Here is a 12,056-nt window from a genome sequence, read left to right on the forward strand (position 1 = left end):
ATATGCTGATTAATTACAACACACAGCAAGTGTTTTCCCTATTCTGTAACACATCATTATACTTGTAAACTGCCAAAAGACAGAAGCATATCATTAAACATAGTGACCAGCTTCTGCATAAGCTTTATGTTACAAAAAAAAAAAAAAAAAAAAAAAAAAGTCAGTAAGTCAGTTCTAGCTCAGAATAAATCCCCACTGAGCTAACAGTGACAGCCTCATAAACCATCTCCAGCCCTTATGTACATTGCATTTTCATTAGCACGCACTTGCAGCTTGGTATTTGTATCCATAAGAAAATAATCTTTCCCCACAAAGCATCATGGTTATTCCCAGTGAGAGTCTACAAAGCCATAGCTATTGTAAAAGCTATGCAGAAAGAAGCAAAGTAGCAGTAACAGTGGCACAGAGGAAGGCTTGTATTTTGCAGCAAAATGTTCTGCTCACTGACTCAGAGAGGACACTGAAACCTCCATGGACTGTCTGAAGGTTTGCACGGGAAGTACAGAATGTGAATTCTCAGCTATTATCATCACCTAAACATCCCAAAATCATTCAGAAGTCTCCTGCTTCCATAAAGCTGGCTGCATCCAAAATGACTGGCAGACAGTTTACAGCACAAAATAATACAACAACCTTCATATCTCACACTTCACCTTGCAGACCTTTACACAGTGAAATGCTGGCATTAAACTCCCAGTTCCCTTCCCCAACACACTGCATGCTCACGGGCCAGTGGCCAAAGCTGGCAACTCTCAAGCCTGTTTGGGAAGGGATTTTAACCCCTGATTAATTTTCAAGTAGGGTTGCAGGGCATTGAGCGTACGCAACTGCCCCAGCACTAGGAAGAAAAACACACTTGATGATCCTAGTTTGGAAGAGCCTTCATAAATTGAAGGTTTGTCAATGTCCATATGTATTTTACGCCCTTCCTGGCTCACAGTGGAATGCTGGGAATATGTAGCCTCCAAAGAGGTGCCACTTTTTGCCAGTACAGTGATATATGGTTTTTTCTGCATATAAGGCAACCCCCTTTCCCTAGATCTGTGAGGTGCAGCTACTAAGCCAAAGAGAGGCAGAACTCCCAAGGGCTGCTCACTGCTTTGAAGGCTCAGCCACTTATTTTCTTTTCTCCCAAAGCTGCTGTGTGATCAAAGGAGGCAGATGGAAGAGAATCACTCTGGAGTGACAAGTAAATGGAACAAAAAAAGCCTGCTAAGGCCCTGCCATCTCCCCATGATTTTTTCTGAGTAGAAAGCAATGTGGCAGCAGGGCTGGCCACTTCACACCAGAGAACAGCACGCTCCCTCGCCAATTGGAAGCAGCTGCCACTTCTTGCAAGCATGTCACAGAGCAGCATGGTCACATTTGCCCAGGCAAAAATTATTTAACAGAATAAATGGTGAAGAGGAGGAATGTCAGAATAGAGCAAAAAAAGAAAGAAAAAAAAAAAAAGAAAAAAAGGACCCAAACTAACAACAACAAAGACAACTATTTTTTTTCCCTATTAATATTAAGTTTGGGAAGGCTATGATCTACTGCTCACATGCAAAATGCCCAAGTTCATGAGGCTTCCCATTTGCTTAATCCTGAGACATTACAGTTACCCCCAGAGGTGCCCTTAATGCTCCATGTCCCAGTACAGCAGAATTTTAATATTCCTACCTATGGCTGGGAATGGTCAGAGGACATCCAGCCATCTGTGATGCTGGTCAAGCAGAAGTGTCCTAGAGCCAAACCCCTGAACATAATTTTGACCTTTCCAGTCAAAAATCAAGGCAGCGTGAACTAAGGAAGAAAACTGATCAGAAAGTAAAGACTCCAATGAAAAAGGACTAAAAATGACAGCGAAAAAAAAAAATAAAAAAAGGAAGGAAATGCAAAGAGCATTCAAGATGATTTTAAATCAGATTTAAATAAAATTATGTTCCATTTCCTTCCTGCCATTAGCAGCCAGCAAGCTTACGTCTTTTCTCAGATTGATGTGAGTATACTGCTATCACGTGCCAAGGAGATAGGGACACTATTACAACAGTGGCAAGACCACAGGAGAAAACTCACAGCTGCACCCAGCCCCTATTAGAACAAACACATCAGTAAGTGTTCCCCGCTTCTGAGCTTAAAAAAAAAAAAGAAGCACTGGTTCTGTAAAAAGGGCCAAGCTGGGGGACAGTAGAGGGAAGACAGTAATTTGCTTTGTGGCCTGTAGTGATCATGTCTTTTGATGCGACTTTCTTACCATTCATTTGGAAGGAAAACCTCTGGCATCCCCAAACATGGATATACATATGATAATTGTGATAAATGAATTACTCATTACAGTGATCTTCAACGGTTAGCATTGGCAGCTCTCTGCTCAGAAAATAGCAATGCTTATATAATCCATTCTGTAGAGTCCACATTCCCGGGACCCAGCTTAGCTTTACTTTTCTAACCTTGCCTCCTTTCATTTTCTGCGTGAATGTCATGTAGGAATTTTTATTTTTTTTTACAGTCCTACATAAGGGAAACTATCCATTAGAGCCCAATTAGCCAAGTTGAAATTGTTCATGTCTGTTGAATCAAGCTCAAGAGCTTCTTGAGTTTCTTCTCCATACCTACAAACCTAACCATTCCTCGACAAGACTTGTATTTCTGAATACTTGTAAGAGCAAGAACTGCACTCTCCCTCTGCCACATGCTGAGGAAAAAAAGTGATAATTGAAGGTCATTAAGACAGTTGGAACCAGAAGGCCATTTCCCTCATTAAAATAAAGGTTAAGGCTAAGTAATGAATTGCTGTGTGGTTCATGCATTAGTACTCAGCTAATTGCTGCAGCACTTGTCATGATGGAGCGCCGGATTGCAACCACGCACACTTTGCTGAGTGGAAGGTTACACGTCAAGCATACTCCTAGACAGGGACTAATTGAAGAGCCAGGTGTTACACTTTGCTAGCAGAAAAGAGGCTGGCTTTAGATGAAGCAATTACATACGTAGTACTATACTGCTAAAACAAATGGCGTGTATTTCTTGCACGTCAAAGCATATTGGGGAGCTCTGAAATATCATTCCCTTATCAGCATTCTGTTTCTAGTAGATGAGGGCAAAAATAGGATAAAGCAAATTACTGAAGAAAACCTCTCATCTGTTCTCTTGGTTATTCACCTTCTTGTATGCATGTTTCAGTAGAATCACTGCTGGTTTAGGATCCCAAAAATCTCCTCCATAAAAGGGAAACAAAAGCATAAGCTAGACTGTTTTTAAAGGGCTAAGCATAGAATTCTTTCCAGAATTATAGTCGTGTTTATGTTGAAACAATTGCTTTTGTTACAAAGCATCCCCCTGCTTAGATTTCTTAGTAGTTGTGTGTTACATCAGAATGAGGAGTTTTTAAAATGAGAGGCTTGTGTTTCCCACTCAGTATAACTGAACACATGTGTACTGTATAGGATAGATTGTCTTTAAAAAAAAAAAAACAAAAAACCTGAGAAACAAGAAACTGCAGCTGAGACTGGAATGTGGCACCCTATAAATAAGGCAGGAGACAAGATGCACTCTGATGGCTGAATACAGTAAGGTTATTCAGCTCTAAGCCTGCCTAATCACTGAAGTCAAATGTAATGAATTTACTTGCATGATCAAGGCCTGAGGGAGGAATTTTCCCCCATTCCAGTAGCAGCACACCATACACAGGCCAGGAAATCCCTTGGCCAAGGTGGGGGCCGTTGCTGCAATGCACGTGTAGAGGGGACAAGAGAACACTGCTCTCTGTGGGTATAGTCATGGACAGGAGGGCTGGAAATTTGCCAGAGAGGCCACTGAGCTCTGGTACTGACAGGACATTGGGTAAGGCAGTCAGGAGAAGCATGGTGCCACTGCACAGCTTGGAGTACACTTACCCACAATCCTTCCTTTGACTGCTGGGTACAGAAGTGAGAATCCAGGTACTTAGCCTACTTTGGGGCAGCCTATGCCAAACTCCCGCAGTCTATTGGGACTGGTAACTCCTCAGTAAAGACTGAACCATCCTTGCCCCTCTAAGTATTCTGTTTGCTCTAGGATCTGGGAGCAGGGCTGAGTTATATCTACTCTTGAAGCATTTTCACAGTGCAGTCATGACCTGCCCTTCCAAAGGGAGTTAAAGCACTGACTCTTGAGACACATCCTCTGCATAAAATTCTGGTCTTCATCAATATGCTGGCAAGCCACTTTTGGCACATTACTGAATCTCCATTGCAATCAACTGATCTTGGCAGGCAGCTCTGGGATTTTAAAGCTGTAGCTATCCAATACTAAGAAAAATAGTTGCCCGCTCTGTTGCTAAGAAAGCAAAATGTAAAGATGAGTACTGCCACAGAGAACCCTGTAATACTATACCCTGTAGCCACACAGGTATCCAGAAAGGCATACTTATATGATAAGCTGCTAAGAGGATCACTGAAATAACTAAAGATACTCACACTTCAGGCTTTAGATTAATTAGAAAACAAACAACCAATGTCGTTTTGGCTCAGATTTCAAAAGGAAAATAAAGAGAGAAAATAATGTTTGAAGAATGGAAAACAGATACATTGGAGTAAGAAATGTTAATTTCAGTATAATAGAAGAGTTCTTACACAGAAGCTTAAACACCATTCTTGCAAAGTACTCCTCCATGGATATTAGTCTGATGTGAAAGATGCAAAAAATGGAGAAAAGAAAATGACACACCTCAGATGGCTCAGCATAAGGAACTGCTTCCTTTCTGGAATATATAAGTGTAAGGGTATAATTGTCCTTGGAGTGCTTTCAAAGTAGCCGTACTTCCAGCATATTCACATATTTCTTGTGTATCACTAAGCACCTGCAAACTTTAGATTGCCAATGCACCTTGTCCATTTCATAGCTTTTACCTAGAATCAGATCTTCTCAACACGTTTTTGAGAAACTGAAAGGGTCAGCACATAATTGCACCCCACAGCAGGCATCTAGTACAGCTTGAAAGGAAAACAGTCATCTTCCAACCATGAGGTTGTGTGCTAGTGATTTTCATTAACAGGCACACCACTGTCACAGCAAAAAAAAAAAAAAAAAAAAAAAAAAAAGGCAAAAATGAGCAAAAGAAGATGTTAAATACTACTTAAAGAGTATCCCACTGCCCTACCAGAAAAAATAAAACACAACTATTCATCCACAAAGCATCAGCTCTGCAAATACAATTGGGAAGATCAATGGCAACAGAATATAATTTTTGTTCTATTTTCTTTATGTCTATGGTACTTCTAGAAGGCAGTCCTTACGTAGCAGAATCCAGGCTACAGCACAAGTTGATACTGCTGGTGAAAGTGATAGTTGTCATTAAAAACACCTACAGATATCTGAAAATGTAAACCTACAGAGAAGCCTTCATGTGAAATAATGAAAGAGTCACTGGAATCGGAGTTCAATTCCGTGAGCCAATGCAAAATTAGCCTTGCACTCCTCCTGTCTTGCATGAGTCATTCAGCCTTACTCCTCACAATACTGAAGGGTGCTATAATTAGAGAGAAAGATATGACATCATCATGCCTTGGAAAACACAGAATGATATCTCTAGCATTGAAGCATGAAACAATAAAAGTAACTGATGCTATTAAATAATAAAAGTAACTTTATTTTATCAGTGTTATAAATATTTCATTTCCCTCCATTTAACTCCAGAATGAGATAGCAAACCGGTACAATGGAACAATTCAGGAGCTCTTCAGTTCTACTGAAAAGGGTCCTCCTTAATAACAAATTAAAATGGAAAACGACATTTTGCCAGTCCATCAGCCTCAGCATCTGTGCATCCCTAGATACCTTGTTATTCAAATGGCACAGTCCTAAAAGTGTGCATGAGTCTATATATATGCATACTAATATTTATAAATATACATATATATAGCAATATACACACATATATAGCAACACCCACAGAACAGACACTTCTAGTAAATGTTTCATGTGTAATCTAAGTGGGCTTCCAGCAGGCTCTACACAGTGCAGGAACAAATGATATTGTACTAAGCTAGATCCCAAGTACTCAAGAGATTCAATATGTGTGTGTTACCATTAACGGCTGAGGTCTGCCTGCTTCTAGTGGCTGTCCAAAATTGGGAATCTCACAGCAGGGGGGAAGGAATAAGAAACAATCCTGCTGTATCCTCACCCAAAACTTCATCCTTCAGCGAACCAAGCTCTGACATCCCTGGCTGTGCATGAGCCATCACAAAAAATAATACACATGCTCTGTTATCTACATACAATACCTCACCAGTAATGCATTACTTGTGCAGTGGTTTGGACACCTTGAATGTTAAGAGGCACTACATCCAGCCAGCTCCTGTCCTAATTTCAGCACTGGGGTTTATTTCCATCACACAGTAACTGCCTCCGCAGTACACTGCGTACACAGAGCAGTAAGTTTTCTAGACAACTCTCGCTCATCATAGCATCACATTCCTGCTGCTAGGGAAAAAAGCAGGCCAGGCTCTCTCATGTGTGCTCCAGCTACTTTGAGCAGTCCAAATGGCAGAAAGGAGCTCAGGAAAATTGTCTACTCCAGAGCCAGCCCCTTCTGTGAACAGTGCACAACCCCTGGGCACAAGAGACACCCAAGTGCACCAAGAGGAGCACTACAGGAGATGAACAGGGATCAGGCCCAAGTCTGTATAATAATTCATACGTGGCTTCTGGAGGCTACCTGTGATCAGAGCAAACCTGTATTGTTCCACCTTCTTGTGACTTAAGGATGAGGGAGCTGCAAAGTGCTCACTGAGCATCCTGTGCTCAGGCCTCAGTCTGACCTCAGCACAGGACAAAATCCAGTCCCTGGTATCACTGAAGCTCTCTCTGTTTCTCACATCAGTAAAACAGCAAAAAGATACAACTGATGCTAGCATCGTTCATATTTTAAGTCAAATATATAGGAATATTACAGTATAGTCTTTTCTCACAGTTAGAAAATGATGCAATGCCTACCATGAAACCATACTGTGAGGGTGAGGGTCTTCCTTATGGAAGTTTCACATACACCAAAATTGTATAATTATATATTTATTTTAACCATTGCCAAATTCATTTCCAATATATACACCTTCACCATAAGCCCCTGCGTTATTATCAAGGGAAGAAATTTGGGTTTTATATTTTATTTCTCAAACGAGAATAAAGATAGAAAAAAAAAAAGACAAAATACATTTCATGTCGCCATTGATCAATAGATTACAAATATATATAGTTTCCTTCCAGAGGAAGAAATACTAAAGAAATATTTCGCTCATATCAAATAAACTTTTGAAAACAGAAAAAAATAAAATAATATATATATATATATAGCTTTTCTTTTTCTGCCACAAGAATCACTCAAAAAGGAAGGAAAAGGAAGGAAGGAGGGAGGAAAGGAAGGAAGGTGGGAAGGAAAGAGGGACGGAGGGAAGGAAGGAGGGAGAAAAAGAGGGAAGGAAGGAGAGGGAGGGAAGAAGGGAAAAGATAAACTTAAAAAGAATAAAGAAAGGATTTTCATTCATTTAATTTCCACAACTTCTACTGAGGAAGTAAAACTTATCTGAACAATGACCTGAGTTTTTTCCATGGTTTCCAAACTGCATGAGATCTTGACGATCGACATCTACCGAAGACCTATCCCTAGAAATGCATTTGAAACCAACCACTACATGATCAGTCAAAACAAATAGCAAAGCAAAATTCAAAAATCTATTGCAAGAATTATGCCAAAAAGTGGGCCACAAGTGTCTTCATAAGAACTGGGCAAAGTGGAAGCTCTGCTATTTCTGGTAGCTGAATTGTCTTTAATGATAGAAAACCTGAAGGTGAAAATTTTCTGTATGTCTATGTGTGTCTGATTTTTCTTCTTTTGTAGTTATAATCTTTGAGGTAAGACAGAGAACAGATGAGTACAGTAGCCATGGCAGGCCTTTACAGCAGCTAAGCAAGTTTAAATTTCCAAGCCTATAGTGAGTAAAGAGCTGATGCTTGTCCTTTTTCTTGGGGAGAGCCTCTCTTTAAAACTTTCTTCCATTCCCCTTGGGGAATCAGGTAGTTTACAGGTTCAGTCAGAAGAAATTTTCCTGTTCCCAATATATGCAGTGCTTGTTCATTTATTCATGGCTGACTGGTGACCTCCAAGGTTTCCTTTCCTTGTCATAAAACCCATCTTTCCAGAAGTGAAAGAAAAAAAAAAAAAATAACTATTAGCTTTTAGTCAGGCCCGAATGCTGACAGAAACCAGTCGGTCCTTGTAAGTACAGCGGTGGTGCAAGAAACCCTAGGGGCAGCTTTCTGCTCTGTCATACAACGTGGCTATATTGGATAACCTTTCTATTCAAATGACTGTCTCATCAGGATACCATAAGCATATATGCAGCAACAATGAGGAGGTTAGTTTTTGTTACTGTTATAAATTGACCCAAACCCTAGAAAACAAGGCAATAGGCAGAATCTTCTCCAAAAGTGAAAAAACTCTCCAGTAACAGAAGACCAAGGAAGCAGCTTCCAAAGGGATAGCAAAGGAGGGAACACAGCAGGTAAAAACGTTTTCTCCCTAAGGGCATTCCAGAACGCAATTTTTTTTGCTACTGCATGACCAGGACACAGAGATAACAGATATCATTTAACAGATGACAAGTGAGAGGAATGGGAGAATTAAGGGTATGCAAGAAAAAAGTAGGGATGGTGAAGGGCCTGGTTAGGTGTTTCAATGTCCCAGTTAGTTTGGTTCCCCCAACATTCACTTCTCTCTTTCTCTTTCTTTTTCTTTTTCTTTTTCTTTTTTTTTTAATAAATTGTACAGATGAACATGGGAGAAGTTCATGCTACTTGCTGGAAGCAATTAAGGTAAATTTCCATGGCCCATGGATTCCACAGACCTTTGAATGTCCCACCTCATCCATCATGGGCTAACTTATGGAACCTAACTGTTCCGTGGCAAGACTCTGTAGCCCTTAGAAACTGGTGGCATGTCCTCTGATATTTTCCACGAGAGCGAGAGACATGTTGATTCCATCAGCTTCTTCCTCACACAATGCCCAAGTGCTCAGGTGCAGCCTTGCTATTTCTGAAGATCCTCTTCTCTGTTTTCAGATATCAGACAGCCGTTTCCAAATCCTCATGGGGAACCATTTGGTAATTCTGTCGACTTTCCAGATAGGAGGCCAGATCTGGATCACCAGCTTGCTGAGCCCTGTCACGAGGAGTCTTACCCTATAATAATAAAAAAACAGGAAGAAAAATGTTGTGCTAACATATTTAGAAGACCAGATGAAAGCATGACCCAGAAGAATTACTACAGACTCATGAGGTTCTAAAGAATTTCAAGGTCCTTGTGCAGTTTAAGACAAATCATTGAGCCCTGCAAGGTCATGTTTTTTGATACATTACTCAGAAAGGCTCACATACTGGAAGGAACTGAATTTTCATTCTTAGGGTGCAGTGGCTATGTGAGTAAATAGTGCAATAGAATCTCCACAAAACCATTCTTGCTCTCTCGATTGATGAAGATTAACAACTCAGAAAGCCACTTATCTGGATTCCAGCTGTTGCAGAAATACAATATATAGTACTGGAAAAGAGACTGATCTGAAAAAAGAGATCTGAAAAAGAGATGATCTCTCTCCAGCTTACAGACTACTCCCTGCAGTTTAACATGACAGGAATTGTTATTGTCTTGCTGCGCAAAGCTATTTCCAACTCTGGAACCCATTGATCTGAGCATCTCTCAAATACTGATATAGATTGCTTATATTCAGAAATGCTAGTGGAGCTGATTCTGTACAGTGTTTCCAAGCAATTATATGTTTTGTTGTTTTTTGGGGTTTTTTTGCAGATTATTCCTAGGTTTTAATTTTTCCCATACATCTTCTTTCTCCAAGCTTACATGGAAAGACAGTTGTGGTTAGTGTCACACCAATGAACACAGGGGCAAGCGAGGACAAAAAAAGATGGTTAGCCATCCTCAGAAAGCAAGTCAACTACAACAATCTAGTCTCATAGACACTGTGCAATCAAAAACCAAGACTTCCCCAGGTGGCCCCTGCCCATAAACCTCTCTTTTGACCACACAAGACAAGGATGCTGCTGTGCCATGGAGATGCTTCATTCACACCCAACATACCAAATAGTTTGAGGCCAAGCTCTCACTATAGTGAAGATGACCCGCACTGGGGACTGAACTAAAGTCCCTTGTACTTGTTTGAATCAATACAGTTTTATAAGTAAAAACGTGTAAAAAGAGCTGTTCCTGGCACACACAGGGAAGCCTCAATCACACACACAGCAGGGACGGATGCTGATCAGTCTCGCTTGGCTGCAGTGCTTTATAACTCGTTGACTAAGCTGGGTTACCTTGGAGTCCGTCTTTCTCAGCGAGGCTCCCGCATCCACCAGGAGCTGGCAGATGGCACGATGGCGCTGGCAGGCCGCTTTATGTAATGCTGTCTCACCCCTAGACCAAAGTACAGAAACCAGCAGTGAGACACATCACACTCATCAACGTTTATGAAACAGAAGGTTCAGTGAACAGAAAGGGATGACGTATTTCTGCAAGGTTGCTTCTTCCTGGCAGAGGCGGACTTGTGCACTCTCCTCCTTAGCACCTACATCCTTTGACTCAGTAAGAAAGCCTGCAGTGCACAAATAGCAGTTGGAGAACTGAGAAGTGGGAAAGAAACAGGCACAACATTTTTGTATTCAGAAATATTGTATTCAGAAAAACAAAAATGTCACATTCCCATCCAACCCGCAGTTCTGCTGTAGAGACAAAGCAAACACCTTATTTCATAGCAGGCTATGCTGGAACAATACTTTTATCTTCCTGCTTTTTCTCTCCTGAATCTCCTGTTTTTGGAGGCGTGATAGAAAAATCATGCTCATCAAAGCCATGACTGGTACACTTGCTGCCCTGGTTCTGATACCTGACCATCATGGATGCATGAGAGGAGATCTGTGTTTTTGTTTTGTACTTTTGGACTAGCGAGCTACTGAGGAAGCTTGAACACATGCTTTTCAGAACAGAAAGCTGTGTAGTAGGTGCAGGTTTATTGCAAAGTTCTTAATTCAGGGTGGTCTACTTGTAGCAGGATTCTGAGAACGACTGTACTAATGAGGTTAAAGGAGCCAATTCATCTTTGACTAGAAATAGGAGGAAAGTAGTTTGATCGGCTTGAAGAGGTGTCTGTAGTACTACAGTCAAACAAGTAGGGCAATTACATGCACTCCAAGATAAAAAATGATAAGAATTACCTGTGATAAGACAGATGTAGAAGAGCATACATTCCCAGAAAGGAATTTCAGTCTCAGCCAATTACAGGGCAAGTTAAACATTAACAGGCAACTTTGTAATCTATCTCTAATTTATGAGGGCTAGATTCAGGTGGAGAAGATACCTGATTTCACTCTGAGAATCAAAAGAAAAATTTTCATTTTCAAGAGGTAGTGATAGGAAAACATTTGTAAAGGGAAGCCCTCATAGCTATATTCACTTGCACTTTTATTTCAAAGTCTCCACAATGCCACTGTACAAGGAGAAGGAGCATATGGACTTCACCACTGCTGGACTGCCATAAGTACCCCGTGCAGAACTAACAGAATGTCGCTAAAGAAGAGGATGTTGTGAGATGGGTAATGATAGGCTTAACCCCTATGGGAAAGGCTGTTTTGTTTCTCATACATTCTATATGTTTCCCACAGTTATTTATGGATCACTTATACGAGAACTGGTCCAAAACTAATGCCTCCATTTTTTTTTTTTTCCCACAGTATCAAAGACAAATAGCGGTATGGCAGTAAAGCACGAATCTTTCTACCAATATTCTGTTACATTCTATTGCCATAAGGCAGATGGCAGCAGAGGGGCATTCTGACAGAGTGGCATCCGACATGGAAGTGCATACGAAGCAAAGGTGTGTCACTGAATTCCTCTATGCAGAAAAAAATAGCACCTACTGACATTCATTGACACTTGTTGAACTTGTTATGGAGACCAACCAGTGGATGTGAGCACAGTGAAATGGTGGGGGTGGTGTTTGACAACAGCAACAAGAAAGACATACTACATTCTG

The 12,056-nt window shown here is 40.8% G+C and overlaps 1 protein-coding gene across 6 annotated transcripts in view; it reads right to left on the reverse strand.

The window, feature by feature from the left end:
* Nucleotides 1-1,770: 1,770 nt before the first annotated feature.
* The window catches only part of DGKI (diacylglycerol kinase iota), a 214,458-nt gene continuing 204,172 nt past the window's right edge, over nucleotides 1,771-12,056 (reverse strand). For all 6 annotated transcript variants that reach the window (XM_052668696.1, XM_052668695.1, XM_052668698.1 and 3 more), the window contains 2 exons: nucleotides 10,342-10,441; nucleotides 1,771-9,201 (listed from right to left, as the gene is read on the reverse strand). In XM_052668696.1, the coding sequence (XP_052524656.1) occupies nucleotides 9,085-9,201; nucleotides 10,342-10,441 (217 nt within the window). In that variant the 3' untranslated portion in view covers nucleotides 1,771-9,084. The remainder of the gene's footprint in view (nucleotides 9,202-10,341; nucleotides 10,442-12,056) is intronic.

Source organism: Tympanuchus pallidicinctus, unplaced genomic scaffold (genome assembly GCF_026119805.1).
Source record: "Tympanuchus pallidicinctus isolate F22 unplaced genomic scaffold, pur_lepc_1.0 scaffold8, whole genome shotgun sequence".
In the NCBI taxonomy this organism is placed as follows: Eukaryota; Metazoa; Chordata; class Aves; order Galliformes; family Phasianidae; genus Tympanuchus; species Tympanuchus pallidicinctus.